The 22,052-nt window shown below is 40.1% G+C and overlaps 1 protein-coding gene across 1 annotated transcript in view; it reads left to right on the forward strand.

Moving 5' to 3' along the window:
* The window catches only part of myo3b (myosin IIIB), a 57,954-nt gene continuing 35,902 nt past the window's right edge, over positions 1–22,052 (forward strand). Inside the window, exons 1-12 of the mRNA XM_008278695.1 lie at positions 1–29; positions 447–630; positions 2,551–2,571; positions 3,259–3,393; positions 5,155–5,259; positions 5,544–5,643; positions 6,253–6,329; positions 7,986–8,131; positions 14,860–14,925; positions 18,667–18,822; positions 21,552–21,636; positions 21,737–21,853. Coding sequence (XP_008276917.1) covers positions 1–29; positions 447–630; positions 2,551–2,571; positions 3,259–3,393; positions 5,155–5,259; positions 5,544–5,643; positions 6,253–6,329; positions 7,986–8,131; positions 14,860–14,925; positions 18,667–18,822; positions 21,552–21,636; positions 21,737–21,853 — 1,221 coding nt within the window. The remainder of the gene's footprint in view (positions 30–446; positions 631–2,550; positions 2,572–3,258; positions 3,394–5,154; positions 5,260–5,543; positions 5,644–6,252; positions 6,330–7,985; positions 8,132–14,859; positions 14,926–18,666; positions 18,823–21,551; positions 21,637–21,736; positions 21,854–22,052) is intronic.

Here is a 22,052-nt window from a genome sequence, read left to right on the forward strand (position 1 = left end):
ATGACTCAGAAGAAAATAACACTTGCCATGTAAGTAGAGTGTTGTCATCTCCACCTGGAGCTGTCGACTTTGTTTTCGCTTTGATTTTTTTCTGCCTTAAACCCGTTAAGTGGCTCCCCTGGTGAATATAGTTGTTACGCTGAACTGAACGGAAAAGCCCTGGGGAACAAATGTACTTCTCTGTGTGCTGTACAACACAGTGCACAGTTTATACATTTTAATTGCTTGCTTATCTGTGATGGTAGATGGGAGACGATGTGTTTTTCTGTCTTGAAGTCTGACTAAAGTGTTGTGGGACTAGACCAAGCATTAAGTATTAGACATTTCTTTTCTTTAAATTTTACAGACACAGCAACAGTATTTGGGAAAAGGATTGTTGTTTTTTTTTACACTTGGGAATGATCTGTGGCTTCAGCATTGTTGATTTGGCATTGTTTGTCCTCCAGGAGGTCACTGTATGGACTCTACCCCTACAAGTCCAGCATGATTGGTCTGGAGAACCTGGGCGATCCATCAGGTAACTGGGACATAGTGGAGACCATTGGTAAAGGAACGTATGGCAAAGTCTACAGAGTGACCAACAAGAAGGACGGGAGTCAGGCAGCAGTGAAAGTGCTGGACCCTATAAATGTAAGTCAGATAAAAGCACTTTTACTGTGGCTTCTTCAAAAGCACCATTGCTACTCCATGTTATGCTCTCTATTTTTGTTGCCTGGCTGATATAAAAACCATTAGCGTCCACATAAAGTGTCTGTTAGGGCAGATAAGGCAGACTGATTTATGTGCAGAAATAAAAATGCTGGTGTGCTAAGTACTAACACTTGATCTGTATAAGGTTCCTCTTTCACTCAGCTGTTTAGGCAGTTTGGACTAACCTAATGGTGGCTGGAGAAGAGCTAATTTTATTGGTGTTGCAGAAACAGCTCGGACTTCATTTGACAAAGTCCTACTAGTTTATATAATCTATTGTGACATTCATTAACTCAGTAGGCCCCACCTTATTTGGTTTCTAGCACCTTAAATGCATGTGTTTAAAAAAATAAAGCCCAAATTCTCATATTTATCAGGATCTGAAACTGACAGATTTTCAGCCTTCTGACTCTCCTTGAACTACTCTGGGACTCGATGCTCAGTTGGGAAACTTGACCATAGCTTAAAATTGTGAAATTTAAGTAAAATCATTATATTGTACATATTCCATGAAAAAAAAAATGTCTGAAATAAACCATCTACATTAGCCAGATTATGTAGAAACCAAAAATTCCGCCTTCCTTGGTGCAACTGTTATGCCAGGACTGACTGGGCTGCAAGAAACAGTCAAATCACAAACATTTTGTGACTTTCTGGCTGAACTGCTGGCTGAGTTTACACAGTGCAAATAGGTGACAAGTATTCAAACAAATTAAATATGTAAATAGTAAAGCATCTAGCGTTACTAGAATCATCATTTTTTATACTATTGGTAACATCTGTGGACACTTAGAAAAATGTGCTGTCTAGCTGTGGTCGTGCTGTTTTTAAGTGCAGGACTTCATACTGCAGTGAAAAATTAGCCAACAGTAAATAAAGTCTGACAGGAGCAAAAAAAACACCCAGAAACTGCTTTAGGTTCAGAGGGCTGATAAACAGAAATAAACCAGTTTTAATAAATAGGGTTTCACTTGCTCAAGCACAATAGACATTTTTGTTTATCAAATAGTCAGAAATAACTGGAAAATGCATAGATTTCTGTCAAATAAGGTAACATAGACTCATTGGCTTTAATGTGCTTGCACTCCATACCTGCAAACCCTGTTACCAATAATACAGGCAGCATGGTAACGATTCTATTCACCTCAGAGAACTGCTCTGCCTAAGTACAGCCTTACAGAGTTACTTGCATGGCTGAAGACTCTTCAAGTCTTGTTTTCTGTTTTACTGTCTTTCTAATTCTGTCTCAACTGAACTCTAACCTCGTGACCCTTTAGAGGGTCCTGATCCGTGGGTTGAAAGCCACTGATTTAAGTTAAGGAGCATTATTGTCACATTATGTTGTTTTGTAGCTGCATGTGTAAAATTAGCTCGACGTGCTACTGATTTAAGAACAAGCAAGAGGAAGATGTTGGGTGACACCTACCTGAAATTCAAAACACTTTTCATCTCTCTGTAATATCAAAACTGCTCTCTAACTGCTTTAAAATAGACTGTAGCTTGTTTTATTGGTTTCTGGTCTCTGTGTTGCTCTTTGTCACTGCTTTTCTAGCTTACCCTGTAGATACTAAGGTTAAATGAAAAAAAAAAAGTATATAGTAGTCTATGCGTAGTGGATTTGGCTGGTAGCTTGATGGACAGTTGCAAGACTCCTGTTTTCTTGCTAAATTATATGATTCAAACACTGATCTGACATTACGGCTCCCCTTTGTAAGTTTATGTTGTCAGTGTTGAGCGCCCACAACCATTCATTTTTGACAGTTTTCTCATGAGTGTAAGAACTCATAATACTGTAACAGAAAAAAAAAGCAGAGACTAAACCCATTGTGTTTTTCTTTATAACTATGTGACTTGTCTCAGCATTCGAGCCATACAAACAGAGTAAGTTGCCAGTACCTTTTGTTTCTCCTCTCCATTTTGATGCAGCTATACTTGTACTTGCTCCCGTGATACATATAAATGTCTCCCCTTTTCATTTATTTCCCGTCATGTTAAGTCTAACGCACTCTTACCAGAAAGTGTAGCTCCTGCATTGGCTGCATCCTCCCTGTATGTCTGTTCATTTGTCTGTGTGATAAGGACACTATAGACTCTGCATTGGCAGCATATTGTGGAAGTAAGACTTGGTCTGAGGCGTGCCTGTGATTGTGTCAGTGGAACAATCCCCATCCTGGCAGCGCTATCCACCATGATGCTCCCCTGATGGCCATGAAGATGAAGCTGCCTCCTTTCCTATCCCTCTCCCTGATTAGACTGCTGACACTATCACTCAGACATCCAGGAAGAGAAATTCAGCTGCTCTGACTGTTGATCTTCCCTCCCTCTGAGATTACTTTGATAGAAAACCGCTCCCCAAAATAGTTCAGCACGCCGACCCATGCCTTCCTTTTGTTACTGAGTTTATAACCCTATCTTTTGGCTATGATTATAGTTAACCTGTTACCTGGTTTATGAACGACAACCTGAAATATTGAAACATAAATATATATTTTATTACGTGTCACTATATTGGTTCATCTCTTACAATGTTGTGTTTAAATGTGTTTTGTTTGCTGTTGCTCTTTAAAGGATGTGGATGAGGAGATTGAGGCAGAATACAACATTTTGAGGTCCCTGTCCAACCATCCTAATGTGGTGAAGTTTTATGGCATGTTTTATAAGTCAGACAACTTATCCGGGGGACAACTCTGGCTGGTACTTGAGGTGAGTTCTTCATAATGTCTTATTTGCATTGTACAGGTGCTGGAGAACACTTAGATTGTTTCTGATTTACCAAACAACCTTGTCCAGCACACCGTATATAGAATAATACATTTTAATGTTTTGTTAGCACTGGTAGTTTGGTGTTTTGCTAAAATTTGTAATAGGACATTTTGGGTAATACACTTATTTGCTTTGTTAGAACAAGTTTATACCAGTTACGAAACTGATTTTCAAGGCACCAATGTATAGCAGACAAGTCATAAAATCATCATAATCATCATAAAAACACAAATTGGCCTAACTTGATAAAAGTGTGTCTCACAAGCTTTACGTTGTTCACCTCAAAACTTGTCAAACCAAGCCATCTTTGCAACAGGCTTGACATTATCCAAAAGGGAACCACCTGATTTCAGAATCAGTTTTGCCACGTGCTGCAACCCAAGAACGAGCATCTCTGTTTTTTTCTGAGTTAATCTAAAGAAACCTTTTGGCAGCCAGTATTTGATGTTACAAAGGCAGTTGTTAAAACAATTCAGCACACCAGGCTCGAAAGCTCTGACAGGTACATCTGTGTGTCATCAGCATGAAAAGGAAAAGAGATAGTATGTTTTAAATAATGTTCCAGGAGTGGAGGCATGTATGAAGAAAATATAGTTGGTCTCAAACTGACCCCAGCTGCACACCGTACATAACAGATAAAAAATGATATATATGGTTGTTCACAGAGGCACAGGACCTCCTGTTTGACAAAGCTAACTGTAAGCATAAAGCAAATAAGTCCATCCATCCATTATCTATACACCGCTTAATCCTCACTAGGGTCGTGGGAGGCTGGAGTCTATCCCAGCCGACTTAGTGTGAAGGCAGGGGACACCCTGGACAGGTCACCAGTCTATCACAGGGCCACACTTAGAGACAGACAACCAAGTACACTCATATTCACACCTACGGACAATTTAGAATCACCAATTAACCTCAACATGTTTTTGGACTGTGTGGGAGGAAGCCAGAAAACCTGTAGAGAACCCACACTGCACGGGGAGAACATGCAAACTTTACGCAGAAAGATCCCGGTGCCCCCACTGGGACGCGAACTGGCGACCTTCTTGCTGCGAGGCAACAGTGCTACCAACTGCGCCACCTTGCAGCCCTGTTCTCAATCAAATGATAAAAATACTAAATTATTAAATTGACAATTCTTTTGATCAGTTACTCCTTGCAACTGTAATCACCAAAACAGCAACATTTAAAAATGATTATCTGTAAGGTTCCTTCATGTCTAAAGGAGTGTTATTTGATGTCCATTGAAAATATGCCAAGAAGTCAAAAAAATGTGGCAACAAATGACAGGAAAGAGACAAAATGCTCATTGATGTATGTGGATCTAAACAAAACAGGCTTCAAAATATAATTCTGACAGATAATTTTGTTTTGGTGAGAAACTCTGAAAGTAAACTGTGTTTGTCTACATGAGAGTTCACGTTATCTTGAATTCTTGCTTGTCACTCTCGTCTGAGTGCTGCCTTTTTGTGTGTGCGACCCTAAAAAGTCTAGTACTCTGAAACCCTTTTTATTTATTATCTAAGTATTATAGAAGTAGGCCTCAGTTTGCCATGGCACCAATGTTGATGCTGTCATGCTGCTATGTGATGCTGCTTTGCTTCCTGTGGCTTGTGTGTTTGGCCAAGCTCTCTCCATGAATCATAATCTAGAGTGGTGAGTGATGGACGAGTCACTGGAGTTTCTCTGTCTCCTTCCCAGCTGTGCAACGGCGGCTCTGTCACAGAACTCATCAAAAGCCTGCTCATGCGCGGCCAGCGTCTGCAGGAGCCCGTTATCTCATACATCTTATACAGTGCCCTCTTGGTAAGACGGCCCTCTGCAAAGCTGCTAATGGTGGGGAGGAGGTGGGATGCAAACATGCAGAGAGCGTGCTGAGGATTTATTTTCTGCCGGGGAGGTGTGGCAGGCAGTTATGAATGTCTCTGCTTCTGAACAGCTGTGGGAGTTCTTTTATATAGTTTGTATTGCTCAACTTTTAATGCATATTATTATAATTTTTTATTTTTTTTTTACAAATGATTAATGACTAATACTGTGACCGTGATTCACACAAACCACCTTGTATTTTCTGTTCTCTAACTTAAAAGGGTCTCCAGCATTTGCACAACAACCGGATTATCCATCGTGACGTCAAAGGCAACAACATCCTCCTGACAACTGAGGGAGGAGTCAAACTGGTTGACTTTGGTAATGGTCTTTGAAAGAGGCTGTTCAACAATTCCAGTTCTTTCTCTGAAATGCTTTGTGAGATAAATCAGCTGTTTTTCTTCTGTGACTGATATTTGGGAAGTGTCAGATCAGATTCCTGTAACGTTGTTTGTGAAGGCAAACACAAGCGCAGGATAAATCATTTAATGTGCTCCACACTTTAGTCCCTTGCTCACCATAACATCTTTTTATTTCATGGACCGTAGCCTTAACCCAAGGCTATTATTGCTCATTTAAATTGCATTATTTGATCCTTTGCATATTAAAAGAAAGCTGCTATGGCAAATGACTTTGAGTCACCCCCAGGCATGTTTATGTCCTCTGTGTCATGGAGATGAAGTGGACTCACGCTGATAAAAATCTGTCCTACATAATTTGAAATGATTATAGCCCATTATTATTACTGCTTGGCAGGTTGCCACACTAAATTATATGCCAGGATTTATTGATTAATTCAAACATTTAGTGCCTGCTATAAATCCCACTTTTATTCTTTGGAAATTCACACTGATAAACATACCGCAGTAAGATAAAAAAAAATCTTAATTACTTTAAGTAGGGACTGAATTTTATTTATATTTTCTGTAGGTGTTTCAGCTCAACTGACCAGTGCACGATTGCGGAGGAACACATCAGTCGGGACGCCTTTTTGGATGGCTCCTGAGGTCAGAATTTAAGGTTCATTACTAATAACACAGCACTAAAACATGCGCATGTATTTAAAATCAAAGTGTGATTTATTTGTTACACGAAGAGAAAGAATGCAAGTGCCTCAGTTATTTCAGCGGGACTCTCTCTCCTATGTGTCATTGTGTATTCCCCTCCTATTTCCCTCCACGGGTGCCGCTCTTGAGGTCGACTCAAGGTTAATAGCTGGGAGTCCGCGGCCCCTCAGCTTGCTCTTTGGCAGAAATGAGGTGCGGTGATTGGGCTCGTAGGCAGGGACCTCAGGGGCAAATAAGAATAAACTCAGCTGTAAAATGTAGTGTCAGTTATAATTATTGACTGTGGAAAAGAGAAGCTCGTACCAACAGCCACTGAACTGACCTACCTCTCAGTGTTTAAATGAGCCATAAATATACTTGGCTGTAAGTCTGCCAGACTTTTGGCAGTAAGTAAGAGTGTGATAACAAAGAATGAATGTTCCGCTTCATGATCCTTTTTAACAATATTCTCTTTAAAGGGGAAATATTATGCTTTTCCTTATGTTTTGCCATATATGTGAAGTGTAGATGGTTATAGTAAAGGTTTAAAAAGTAATCCTTGTGAGATAAAACCTTGGCCTTCAGATGGTTCTGAGCACTTGGTTTCCAATAGTTTTTTTTCCCACTTTTGTGACAAGCTGATCATATTTATACAGTCATTTGATCCAGGCTCAGCACTCACAGAAGTCAAACTACAGTCTTATTGATAACTGTATGTACACATTCATGCTAAACACTGTACTTGAGTAGTATTGCAGGCATTGTATGTACTGCAGCATACAAATAATCGACTGTGCTGGGACATACTAGACAGTCATATGGGGAGAACTGAGTCACATTTTACTATTTACATTACAAACATTTTCCACCTAAGTTGGCAGTGTAGCGCATTTCACACACATGCACCAGTTACTGCAGTGAATGTAGATAATAGTTCATATGCAGCTCATGACTGAAAGATGAAATACATAATGTCATACTAAAGGCTGGTAATGAGCACAATATTTACCATACAGGGACCTCCTGCTATAATCTTTATATCACTCTCATATTCTGGATCAGATTGAACATGTTCAGATGGATTAGACAAGCTGACATTTCTAATCAAGCATGAGAAATTATGATAGTTAGTAGGTTTACAGTTTGCTTTGGGAGCTTCCACACTGCACCACGTCCTGTCCCTCAGCAGGCTTCCAGAGGCTGACCAATCAGGATGTTAAAGAGCCCAGAGCTAATATTTCCTGTTTTCGACAGAGACTCTGCTGAGGGCCAATGTACCAGGCACCATTAGATACATATGGATTTTTTATTTTTTTTTTAACTGCCCATCATGCAGAGCTACCATAGTGGAGTCCCAGGATAAAAAATAAGAAAGAGTGCTGGAACTGTGTAATAGGTCCCAGATAATTTTAATTAGTTTGTTTCTCTGATGAAGTGCTTTTTTTGTCAAGAATTTGACACAGTGTTTTGGTAAATGCTGTATTTCTGTTGTTAAAAAGTAAATTAATCTCACCTCAGTGGTAGACTTCCCCACATGCTTCAGGAAAAGTGAATTTTATGACTCAGTGACAGTCTAAATAAGCTGTTCAGATGGTCCCCTTTGTGTTCTGTTGCCAGGTCATAGCCTGTGAACAGCAGTATGACTACTCGTATGACGCTCGCTGTGATGTGTGGTCTCTTGGCATCACAGCCATCGAGCTGGCAGATGGAGATCCCCCGCTGGCCGAGATGCATCCAGTTAAAGCCCTCTTCAAGATCCCACGGTGAGTCCAGTAGAGGGCGCTCCTACCACACAACTGGAAGCAGCCCACGCAGAGACACTCAAATACTGCCTTCCCATCTGTCAGTAGGACAATGATGAAGTGAATTTGATGTTAGAAGTGGTAAAAGGAAAAATGACAGTGGTTTTCCTGATGGTTGAATTTTTTTTATTTTATTTTAAATTGAAATTTAAGAAATAAAAAAAGCTAACTGGATTGTTATGGTTTGATCCATGTGTTTTGTTAGCATTGCATTTTCATCGTTGCTATCTGAAAGGCAGCATCTGCTGAATAATCAGTGTATAAAATCTCCATCATCAAAAAACCTAGTAGTGTTTGGCCTTAAAATTAATGCAGTGATTCAATCTGTAAAAATATTCACTGCTGGAAACAGTGTGTGTCTGATGATCATTTGAGAGCTTTGTGGCTACACGCGGTTGACCTTTTGTTATCAGCACAATCGTGCAATTATCTCTCAGTTAGGTAGAGATATGCCCTTCTGATTGCAATTTGCATTGGTGATTAGCTCCATTCACATTGAGATGAGGCTGTCACCTCCTCCCCGTCACAATATTATCTCCTCCCTGCCAAGACAGAGGAGCATGCCTTGTGTAGCAGGAATTATGGGCGCTAACGCAGCATTTCATCAGCACCAAATTTTAGCCAGAATGTAAAATAATTATAAAAGAAAGGATGACTGATAGAAGGATGGCTTGGTAAAATTTCTCAGGCGTTCACATAATAACACATTCCCCCCTCCCCTTTTGTTTTTTTTTTTTTTCTTCAAATGAGTAAATGCTGCTTTGGGATTGTGTTTTGGGAAAAAATGTTAAAAAGCAATCTGGTACTGGATGAGTGGCTTTTGTCAAGTTGTAGCCATGATTCCTTATCCAACTGCTACCATAATAAGAGGGGGCATATGCATTTGTCTTGTCAGTGTCCAATTCTATTTCACTACTTCAGATTTCTTTGACTCTTTGACTTTGGAGATAACTGGGATGCTGGTAGAATTGGACATGCATCATTAAGTGACATTCCTCCTTTTCTGCTCCAATCAAAACATATATTTTGGCCTTTTGGTGTGAATTGGAACTTTAAAGGTTTAGCCTTTGAGATATAAATCACTCTGAATGTGTTGAACCATGAAATGATTCTGTTAGCATGTCATTTATCTTAAATATATTTTCTCCGTCACTGCAGCACGACAGACAAAATCACAGAGAAACGCATACATGACTCCTGTATGAATTACTTTCTGAATAAGGAAATGTGTTTCACCCTTGTGTCTTTAGTGGCAATGAGAGTGATTCATGGTGAAATCAGAAAGATTCATATTCACAGGTTTTGATGATTGTGGAGTTCTAGACTTTTTATTTATTTTTCCCTATTTATTACGTCACAAACCATTACCAGAGGAGCCTTTTCTGAAGTATTGTCCTTGGGTTGTGCATGTTTTATGAAACTGATGTAAGCACTAAAACATGCAATAAGCATTTTCATCATTCAGATATTTTACAGTTGCACACAGTAATGTGTTTCCAGGCTAAAGGTTTCACTGTCATGTAGTCAATCATATCTGTATCGTGTACTTTACCATTGTTCCTCCATAAAACACATGGAGATAGTAAAATGCAAGACAAATACAGCCAGTTGTAGGTCATGTTACAGGCTTTTGCTGGACAGTCTGTAGTCAAGCTGAGGATGTAATGGATCCAGGGGAGGGTCAAATAAACACCCAGTGCTATTAACACAGATAACCATTATGTCACTGTTTTGGTTGTGGGAAAACTGCACGTGTGGAAATGATTCCCGTCCCATCAGGCTATAAATGATAAGAGAAGCTCTGATACCTGTCAGAGGGGACGCTGATGAGCCTGATGAAATAGGGTCACCTTGGTGGGTCTATTTGTGCTTCAGAAATATCAGATGAGTTGTTATATACCGTCTATTCACACACACTTGTTCAAATTTCAGGTAGATAATTGTTTTTTTTAAATTTGAATATTGAATCCTAGGTGTTTTGACGTGTTTCCCACTATCATGTGCTCTTTGTTATGATTAAAAGTACCTGAGCGTGTTACATCGTATGTGACAGATGTGTGATGTTCATGGTGACCATGAATGAAGGTAATGGAGCATGTCAGAGGGCAAAGTTGTAAAATCATCAGCTGCAAAATTAATTACAGACACTCAAGTCAAAGATGGTTTCTGATATTTAATATGCGGAAAGGTTAATTGTTTGAGCCGGCGTACATCCTCACAGTGTTCATGTAAAGTCAAAGAAAAACGTATGTAAAATGTGTCGTACAGGTTGGAGGCAGCTGGCAAAGACGCCCAAGGTTGTGTTTATTCGTCCAGATCCCTGTCAATATCAGCCACATATTAAACAGTACGTGTATCTGTCTGAGCACAGACCAGAACAAGCAAGATAGAAGGTGAAGTAAATGATAGCTTGTCACAGGCAACAAAGGCTAATGAAATCATGAGGTTGAGCGAGAGAATTCCAGACTAGTGTGCCGCTGAGAGACAGCTCTCGTGGAAAAAAAAAAAAAAACAGAGTTATAGTCTGTGGAGCATAACAGCCGAGAGAGGGATATAACACAGTTCCTGGCATTTGTGGCACAGAATGAAGTCTTTCAAGAGGTGAAAAGTCAAGTGTGGCGTTTGAAAGTGATTGCATGCTATGTTAAACTCACACATTAACATGCATTTTTACATCTTGGAAAAAATATGCTCAAAAGTTGTTTATTCATCAACAAGAGTATCCAGACATGTTCGCAGCTCTGAGGCTATATTTAGGCTTTGAGCTGAATGCTGTCAGTGTGCTGACATGCTAAACGTTGCAGTGAAGTTTAGCATGTTCATCATCTTAGAGTGTTATCAAAATGGGAACATTTGCTGATTAGCAGGAAAAAGAAAGCAGACCTGAGGCTGGAAGAAATTCCATTGTTTTTTCAGGTCAGACATGAGCCAAAGTCTTAAAGAAATTGTTGTCTGACACTAGAGCTGTATCAAAATGCAGAGGCTTAACAAAGTTATTACAAGATGTCATGATAGTTCATCCAGTAGTTAATAGTAATAATAATAATAACAATAATTCATTTTATTTGTGTAGCGCTATTCAAAAACTCAAACACGCTTTACAGGATAAAAGAACAATAAAAGCAACTAATGCAAAAGTAGACAACAAGATATACAAGCAAGCAGATAGAAACAACACAAGATATCAATATCAAGGTTGAAGTGAGAACAGCAGAGCGAAACAGGTGAGTTTTTAGTATGGATTTTAAAATTACTGGGTCTGTGGTGTCACGGATGTGTTGTGGGAGAGAGTTCCAGAGGGTGGGGGCGGCGACAGAGAAGGACCTATCCCCCCAGGTTCAGTGCTTGGTCCTGGGAACGATTAGGAGGTTGGCATTAGCGGAGCGGAGGGTACATGTAGGGGTGGAGCATATCTTTGAGGTAAGAGGGGGCCTGGTTATGGAGGGCTTTATGGGTGAGTAGGAGGATTTTGAATTTAATGCGGGATGGGATGGGAAGCCAGTGAAGGTTTTGAAGGACAGGGGTGATGTGGTCTCAGGAATGGGTGTGGGTGAGGAGGCGGGTGGCAGAGTTTTGGATGTACTGCAGTCTATTGAGGAGGTTGGTGGTGGTACCAGAATGCTATTACAGTCGTCAATGCGTGATGTAATGAAGACGTGAATGAGGGTTTCTGCTACGGGGAGGGGGTGTTAAGACAGTAAAACTATAAATGTCATTCTCATGGCGGCACAAGTGGAAAGGTCAGGAGATCACCAAAGTCAGTACAATACATCATCTAGGCTCTATGGATGGATATGTGTACTAAATGTCATGGCAATCCATCCCATAGTTTTTCAGATATTTCTGTGTGGACAAAATTAGACAGACTGACATCTCTAAATCCATGCTGCTGGCTTGGCTCAAAATCCTTTAACCACCAACAAAAATGAAACATTTCACTCCTGAATGATCACAATTGAAAACCTGTCAGATTTTCTGTCACAGAAGAATGCCAGAAATAATGCTGATTTGGAAACTGCACACCCCACCAGTGTTTCTTTCATCAAATTCCTCATTGTTACTGTAAAAACCAGTGGTCATTTAAAAGACGTCAGATCATCTCGATTTTCTACATTAGCATTTTATGAACAAAAAACAAAAAAACTCTATTTGGACAGAGAGAAGTAACCGTAAACCTTAATGTCCCAGATTTCCCATTATCAGACACTGATGCAGTCTTGACCCCTGATGGGAGATCTTTGGCTGGTTCAATGACTTCCCGATCATGAGTAAAGGCTTTAATATCTCTACCTTTTGATGCAGTTATCTTACTGCTCTCTGTGGTGTCCTGGACTGCAATGTAGCCGCCAAGGACATGATAAATGTTGCAGTAGTTCTCCGTGTTCATGCATGTATGCTCAAAGATGTGCTGGAGCTGTGGCTGCGGTGATGGATGAGCTGAAATTTTAAGTGTGTGGTCCATTCACTGAGTAAGTCTTTATTTTGGGCCCTCGTGCTCATTTTCTGGTAAGCTTATATAAAAGCCAATGTGTTTCTGCTTCAAGAAGCCAATGTCCTATACTATCTGTCTATAAAGCAAGAAAATACATCAATCTTGTTCTAGTCGTTATAAATCTTAAATGCTGTTTTGGTTGATGCTTATTTCAACAGTGCAGCATTTCCAAACTGCACAAATAAGGTTTGCTGAACGGCCAACAGGCTGCATTTTGTCTGGCAAAATACCTGATTTATGTTGCTATAATGATGATGATTATATTGATATGCTGTCCTCACAGTGCTTGTTTCATGTGAGCTAAGATACAGAGCTAAGTAGAGAGGTTTTAAACAATTCTTAAAGACCCCAACTGGTGAAAATCTACTTTTTTCCCCCCATGTTCTTCTGTCCATATGATGTTTTATTTTTTTGCATACTTAAGCATATCATGAGTGATAGAAGCAGTCAGTGTCATGGTTGAGCATTTCTCCTTTGAAAATGCAAAGTACTGATGATTCAGACAGCGAAGGTTTCATACAGACAAACCCTGTCAGCTTGCAGGGTGGAGCCTTCTGTGTTCTACTTTGTCTTCAGAATCAGTTTCTTGTTTGAACATGTCGCTAAATTACTCCAGTTTTACAACTTTTCATTGTGTAATGTAGAGTATTTTACCGTATTTTATCAGAGTTGTAGGTGAGCTGGTGTGCTCGAGCTGCACCAAGGGTTGCGTGGTGTTGGGGGTAAAGACTTCTCTGATACGCACTTTCTAACATTGGCGACGGTGTGAAGTTACAGCCAAGCCATTTTAACATAGAAAGTGATTATTTTCATGGAAAACAGAACAGAATTTCTAAACATGTAACTTTGATAAACAAAGATGAGTTTTTATGGGTTTAATTATTGACCAGAGACGAGCTTTAAGTGACAATGTTGAATTAAGTTCTACTTAATCTGAAGAATTTCTTAAATAAAAATATTTTTTTACATCATGTGGGAAGTGGGGAAATGGCAAATTCTGCATATCAAAAATCATATTCAAACACTGCATTGACTTGATTTTTGTCTTTTTTCATGGCTTAGTTACAGCTGTCAGGAGCTGTTGACACCTCTCTGATTTCGCCTCAATCCACAGTGAGGAATGCCTGACAGTACACGCTCTGCCTGGACCTAAATTTGAATAAGCCATTTGTGTTTACAATATGAGCCAGCACTCTCACAAATACTGAAAGAAAAAAAAAAACGGTCTGAATTTGCTAAGCACAATGTACGCACTTGACAGTGTTATCAGCAGTGTGCTGCTATATTGACTTTGTAATGTATAAGCAGTATGGTACAACATCAAGGCGAGAACGTGTCTTCAGGCTCATATTAGAGGTTGCATTGAGGCAGTCAGTTACTGGCTTTGATCTGCACTTTGGAAAGGATTGCCTGTCTGAATTCTTATCAAAGACTTGACTAACTTAGTACTGCAGAAAATGACAGATTTTGTACCCTAACATCCCCCCTTGTATCTAAAAAAAAAAAAAAGGTTAAATGTGTAGCTGTTTTGAAGCTGCATCTGCTGCTGGTTTGTCACAAACAAAATAAAACCGTTTCCATTTTTAATTTCACATTTCCCCCTTTACTCTTGAGATTTCCTCTTCTACTTGTCAGAGGCTTTGCAGAACAACACGTGTGAACTAATTAACACAGTTAATAAATGCCAGGTGTGTCACTGTTTGCCTGACAGTGACAAAAGGCTCAGCCTCCAGCTGTCAGACTGACAGCTCCTTGTGAAGATGACTGTACTCAGGCCCTGTCCAGCCTTGGCTCCTCATACAGACCTGCCTCCTGTCATCGTGCGCACTTGAAAAGTGTTAGCCTCATTATAGATGGCCTCCGTAAATGCTGCTGACAGAGGTATAACTAGCTCCCATAACTTTTGGCTCCCAATGGCAGATGCTTGCTGCCAGACAGTGGAGGAGCAGTTATCATTTGTCACTTTTTCTGTGGCTGCCACAGACCTGGACCCCGACCAGCTTGTCCTCGGACCAAAAACTCTCACAGGAGTCTGATGGTCACAGTCTGTCTGCCAGCTATCATTTGTCAAATAGCTCAGGAGACATACTCAAAGTCTGTCCAATTTACAACAATGGCCATGTAGTGTGAATGCTTTTAATGAAGTCTCTTTTCCTCATATATTTGCTGAGTTTTGTTTGTTGTGATTTTGTTTCAGAAATCCCTCGCCCACATTACGAAATCCAGAGCAGTGGTGCAGAAGTTTCAGCCATTTCATCAGCCAGTAAGTGTCCTCTAACTTCAACCTGTCAAGCTTTGTCCTATTTCAGACTTAAGACTTTGTGGAAAAGCAATTATTTTCCAGAATGGGTTGTGAGAGCACACTCTAGACAGAAATACTTTCAACAAAGAGCCCAAAAAAGTTTGGGCAGCAACCCTGCAGCAACCACACATTAAAAACCATTGTAACTTTAAATTCATGAACTTAAATAACTTATTTCTGAAAAAGAAAAAATAAATTGCTGCTGAGCTAGAAACAAGTGATGTGAACAGGAGCTCGGACTCTTTGGAAACAATCACACAAACAATGTTTTTAGTGAAAAAAAGGGGCAGCATTTGGTGAACATCTTGCCTTTTGTTAGGCATGATGGAAACATTCTGCTTTGGGGTTTGTGTGACAGCCAGTGGCATAAGAAATACTGCACGGACAGACAGAAGAATGGATTCCACTAAACACAACATTAAAGCCATAACAGTAGAACAACCCAAAACAGATGTCAACCCAGAAACAGGTTGAAGTTGTTGGCCTGGCCCTCACAATCCCTTCAACTTCAACATTATTGAAAATATTTTGGTATTTGTTAAACTTGTTGCATGTTTATCTCAGATCTTGAAGTGATCTGCAAAGAAGAGTGGGTTAACAGTCGAGAATCTAAACTACATAAACTCTCACCTGGAAATAAACAGTATTTGCAAGGTGCGGTGTTTGCCAGTGGAGGGGTTTATTAGGCAGTGTTACGGGGTAGTCAGACTTTTTTTATTTCCATTTTTGAATTCATGAAGCAAATTTAGGGCTGCAAGGTGGCGCAGTTGGTGGCACTGTTGCCTCACTGCAAGAAAGTCACTGGTTCGCGTCCCGGTGGGATCTTTCTGCGTGGAGTCTGCATGTTCTCCCCGTGCAGCGTGGGTTCTCTCCGGGTTCTCCGGCTTCCTCCCACACAGTAAAAAAACATATTGAGGTTAATTGGTGATTCTAAATTGTCCGTAGGTGTGAATGTGAGTGTGCTTGGTTGTCTGTCTCTAAGTGTAGCCCTGTGATAGACTGGTGACCTGTCCAGTGTGTCCCCTGCCTTCACCCTAAGTCGGCTGGGATAGACTCCAGTCTCCCCGCGACCCTAGTGAAGATTAAGCGGTGTATAGATAATGGATGGATGAATGGATGGATGGAACAAATCTTAAAATTTTTTAAAAATCAGCTAAATATCAAATTTGCCAGGGCATCCCTATAGCTCACCTAGCTGAGCGGGCGACTCATGACCAGGGGCTATAGTTCCCCGACGCAGCGGTCGTGGGTTCAACTCCTGCTCACAACCCTTTGCTGCAGGTCTCTCCCCATTCTTCTCCCTGCTTTCCTGTCTATATCTACTGCTCTATGTAAAGGCAAAAAGCCCCTATATGTTAAAATTAAATTAAATATCAAATTTGCCCAAACATTTGTGTAAAACTCCTGAACCATCGACAATAGACTTGATAATGGTATGTTCATATTTCTGCTGCAGGTAGGATGGTTTAGCAATGGAATACAAGACTTACAGCATTATGTTAGATTTCTGTGTTAGTTTGTTAGTATTGTATTGTTAATAGCATGTCAGTGCTGAATTACATAAACTGTGTGATGAGATTATCACTTGATTGATCAGGATCTAGTTCACATTCTGTTCTATTCTTCAAAAGCTGCATCTTCTACACACACAGTCATGATAAAAAATCAAAAGAAACAAGTAGGAGCAACAGCGTTATTCACCATAAATACCAATGTAGTGTAATAAGGGTTAGACGTCTTAAATCTGTTGGCAAGACATTTGAATCTGTGGCTGACAATAAACCTTGTAGTAACTGTGGTCGCTCACGCTTTAATAATGCAGCCTTCGAGATAATGAATGTTCCCTTTACTGTCATAGTATTATTATGAACATCTGAAAATTACACATGCTTAAACTGTTTTTTAATGTAGCATTTTATTCCATAGAAAAATTCCTAAACGTATATGCTGTTAAAGCCGTTGTAATCAGATTCGACTGGACATCAGTGATAGTACATTATCAGCAGGCAGGAATGTGCATGTAAACATGGAGGGAAGTGAAATTGATATTTTATTGCCAGATTCTATCAAGCCTCTTGTCTTTCTGTTCATTGACTTTCATTTGTGTAAATCTGCCACAGAGGAACAAACTAATTCACCTGAGTTATCAGTTCTATCTGAGGCCCAGATAACTTATCATTTCCTCCACTGTGCAAAGCTAATAATGTCAGGGGTGGCTTGTAATGGGTGCTCAGAATATACAACCTTAATATCTACCGCGGAGAGGTGTGTGAGCCTGAACCATAATGAGAAAATAAAATTCAATTTCTTCGGAGAATTATTTGTGTAGGCATGGTTTCTGGCTAACACTTATGTTTGCATTGGTGGAAGAGGAGTAATTGAAAAAAACAAACAGACCATCTGCCTTGAAGGTCTGCTGGCTTTGTTTGTGCCACTTCAATTATTGATTGGCCATGATAGAGTTGAGGCATATTTTCCCTTAAACCAACACATTGCTGTGATATTAGATTTTCTAGTTTTTATAGTGTCATTGTCGTGGTTTTCATTGGATACTTTTTGGATTGCAGCTCTGTAATCTGGGTTAATGGATTGTCTGATATCATATCAAAGTTAATCTGCTCAAACAAAGCCCACCAGAGTTCAATGTGGGGAGGTTGGACAATGTTATCAAGCTTTGCAGGCTGTTTGTGAAGCCTTTGCAGCCCTGTCAGGCCTGTGTGTTTGTGTGTAGGGGAAACTGGGGTGGGGGCGGGGGGGGGGTGGTGATAATAAATCCATCACCAGTGTCTGCACTTGGGCAGCCAGAGAGCTGACTTCTGTGACAAAGTGGCCTGCCGTTCAGCATCCCGGCAGCACAGCCTTGCTAATAGCAGCAACCTCTGCTTAATGTCCTGACGCTAATGAATTCATGGAATTAACTTTCTGAGCTGAACAAACTGATAAAAGTAACAGAATTTCAGTGTAGATTAGGTGGTAGGAATTAGATTAGTGTTTTTCTACTATCTTGCCTCTGCCTGCAATTGTTGGTGTTGTAGTGCTCACACACACACACACACACACACACACTCAGAATGTTTAAGTCTTTAAGCCAAACAAGGGAATGAACGGTACAAACGTGAATTGTTGATCGATGCATCATTGAACTCAGGTAGCGATTTCAAGCTTTCTGATTTCATAGGTTTTGTCTCACAATATATCAAAACTGTCAGAAGGGAAAGCCAAATGTGTTCTCCCTATTTTTCAGGAGTGTGGTGTTCAAGAGTCAATATTAGGAAAGCATTTGTATCAGCAGCAAACTGACATCAGCATCTGAAGTGTAGCTGCAGGCCGGTATCACAGAGTGACATCACCTACTGGCAAACACTGCACATCACAGATAGGACTTACTGCTGTGCCATAGCAGGGCTTGTTTGGACTCGGGGCCATGGTGATAGTGACCATGTGGTACTCAGACAGAGAACGACAGATTAGTGACCCAGACTTAAAAACACTTGCAAGGAGCTCCCCGCTGGTGTGAGTGTCATTCAGAGTTGATCCAGACAAATCGGCCTACTACAATGTTCAGGTGATTGCAGTAAGCTGTTTATTTCACTCTGATTTGACGGTTGGTATATGCTGATTCAGCCCTCTAAAGTTTTTTTTTTTTTTTAACTGATGGTTGCTTTTGAACTAACTGTGGGGTATGTTTTGTTGTTGTGTCAGGTGTCTGATTAAGGATTTTGAGGCACGTCCGTCTGTGACCCACCTCCTGGAGCACCCCTTTATCAAGCAGGCCCATGGTAAAGATGTGGCACTCCGTCAGCAGTTAGCAGCTCTGATCCAAGAGCAGCAAGAAATAGGCTGCAAAACCAAAACCAAGTAAGTCACTTGAAGTGTATTTCTAAAATTGCGCTTGTCAGACATGACGTTCTGTGACGACAAATAGCTTCATTTGAGTGCTGGAGATCTCTATTTCAGCTGATAGGCATTGATTGAGTGCTCATATTTTTTCTGTCCAGTAGGGGGCAGGGTCTCATCTTCTTACACTCCAGCATAGAAATGAAGATGAGACCCAGTAATGGACATTACAGTGTGTGATTAAGGAGAAGTTAGGGGAGTGTGACTAATTCAGAAGGAGTGATTGTGCTGACTAACCTTAGATTAATAAATCCCATTTAGGCCAATGGATGTGCCAACCATCTGACGTAGTACAGAGGACTTCTCTACCCAATTAAACTGGTGGTGGAATAAACAAATATATACATTTACTCCTGAAAATAGGTGACATTTCAGCCGCACTACCTTCTCTCTGTATTTTAAATGAGCTAATTAGGGTTATATTCTTTTCCAGATTACACTGGCAGTTACTATACAAGTTCCTTATGTTTGCTATAAGTAGGTAAATCCATTGTGTGTCCATGTGTGTGTCCCCAAGTGTGTCTGTGTGTATTTAATGAAAGTTAAATCTGTATTATGAATACTTTGCCCAGATGCTCTCGTGGCAGCAAATGACAGGGCAGAAAGTCGCCTGTTTACTGGAGAAATACTGACTTTGGCAATGCTTAATCTTCATTATAAAGGAGTTTGCTGAACCTGCCCTTGACTGAGAGTCTTGATGTCGTGCCAGCTCTGTTTACTCCCAAGAGTGTGCAGAGTCGGTGCCTGAGCCTGATCCCGAATTCCTGTCCACAGTGAAAGTGGATAATGGGATTAGGAGCTTGTAGGGTGAGAACTGGGCTCGCCTGGTTTAGTCTCTCATGCCACAGATCAGCAAACAATGACTCCAGATAAGAATAAAGACATAGAGAACTTAAAAGTAGCTGCCGTAGGTGGAATAGTGTGATTTACTTCAAAGCAGGAGAGAGTTAGACGCTAGAGGTCTCAAGTCCTTCTCTAAAGGGACATGATGACGAGGATTCACTTTATAGGGACCACATACTGAGCATATTTCTATGCTGTTGCATTTACACTATATTCAGAATATAAAATTGGTACAAAAGGAAAGTAGGAAATGGTTCGTAACCTGAATCTTTAATATTCTTGTTCTTATAATTGATTATTTATCACAATAGAATATAGATACATTTTGCCAATAGCATATGATGGGATTTATTGTTGTTGCTGTTTTGAGGATTTAAAAGGAACCACAAGTGTTTGGATGCTTGAACCCCATGAAAAGGGCAAAACTAACATTTTGTTTATCTGTCTTTTTCCTGACTTACCTGCTCTGTGGGAATCAGCTCCAAGCCATTTCGTTCATACATCAAACTTAAAACGGAAATCTTTAAAAACTAAGCTCAACAGGCATTGAAACCGTTGTACCACGCCAACCAGCTGGTCTATACATGCAGATGACTTGTTACTCTATATTAACCATAATATTTAGACCCAGTTACTGCCAGGTGTAACTGTTACATGGTTAACCAGACTGAATGTCAAAACTATTTTTTTCTTGTTTCGTTACAAGCTGTTTTGAGTGAGGATCAAAGAAATACGATGAAATATGGTCGACATATCTGACCTAAGACTTGATTAATACTTGATTAACTTGTTTAATATTAATGTAAACTGGAAATACTTCCTGCTATATTTTCCTCAATTTACCTCAAATTGCAAATTTTATGCATCTGTCATTAAATGCATTTACTAAAATACCTAGAACGCTGACAAAATAAAATAACACCTACAATTACAAAGGATTGTTAGTTGAATAAATGCTTATACTCTCTTAAGCTGTTACCTGTGGCAGTTAGTTTTGTGACGTTTAAGTGAATTCCTGTTTAAACTGTACATTTGCTAGCTTTTAATTGGAAAGTGCTAAAGAGTTTTTCTAGCAATTCCTATTTCCTAACAAAAAAGCATTTACACACGAATGAAGGCTTTATTGGCGCAACTCAGTTTACTAAATTACTAGTTAGGATAGATAGTACTTACTAATTTAGGATAGACTTTATATGCAAACTTGGTGACTAACTGGTGCAGCCTGGTGAATATTTGTGGCAGCAGGAGAGGATACAGGATTAACTCAAAATAAAACACAGTGACCATGTTCACCAGTCTGACACCCAGTGCAACATCGATGTCTTTTTTCACAACAAAAGCTATAGCTACACCAAATTGATAATACGATTGATTTTTTTTGGTTCCAGTCTTTAGATATAAAATTAAGTATTTAAAAAACCTCATCTTTTATAATCTTTTAGAATTTCATAGAAGCATCTAATTGTCCTCTATACACTGCAGTCTATTATGCACATCTCTATGTGTGCACATCTAAGTACCTCAAGCAATAGGCTTTTGCAAACACAGCTCTATTTTTCTCTGTTTCTCACACTCTGTGTGGTGTCCCCAGAGATTTCTGTGGAGCCAGCTGGTTGTGTGTTGACCTCTGCCCACTGGGGCTCATTGGAGAGTGATAGGTCAAATCACAGATGAAGTGCAATCACAGCCTGTGATAATGGGAGATGTGTCCCCTGGGAGAGCTTAAAGGGCTTCACACAAACCTTGGAAGTGACTGGGTCTCACATTTAGCCTGTCGACTACTGTTTCTCATTTGGTGGTCACTTTACAGCTTTAAGAGGCATTATCATGTCCTTGACTTCGTACAGGCACGAGCGGATCAATACTCGTAAAACCCTCATAATAGAGAGCTGTCCTGATGATGATCTGGTAAACCTGGAGTTCTTAGATGAGGTAAGATTTAATGTGTTTGTCCCATCATCCATCGATTGGCCTCAGGTACACTGTTCTTGATTTTATGTGTGTGTGTGTGTGTGTGTTTTCTTTTCCTCAGGAGACAATAATCTGCCATCTCCAAAAGAGGTATGATGAGCTGCAGGTGTACACTTACGTTGGGGACATCCTCATCGCTCTCAATCCTTTCCAGAATCTCAGCATCTACTCTCCTCAGGTGAGTAACACATGAGTCACTCGAATGTTTTTTGTGGTTTCTCAGTGGCAGTAGAAATAATGAATGAGTGCCCATCAGTTATGCCACTGGTTCTGCTGTAGCGCATGCTGTATGTGTAGAGCTTGTTTTTGTTTTTCAGTACAAGTCAGTGATTTAATCAATGTTAATTTTAATATTAAAGAAATGACTTCAGTGATAG

Source organism: Stegastes partitus, unplaced genomic scaffold (assembly GCF_000690725.1).
Source record: "Stegastes partitus isolate 25-593 unplaced genomic scaffold, Stegastes_partitus-1.0.2 Scaffold130, whole genome shotgun sequence".
Taxonomy (NCBI): Eukaryota; Metazoa; Chordata; class Actinopteri; family Pomacentridae; genus Stegastes; species Stegastes partitus.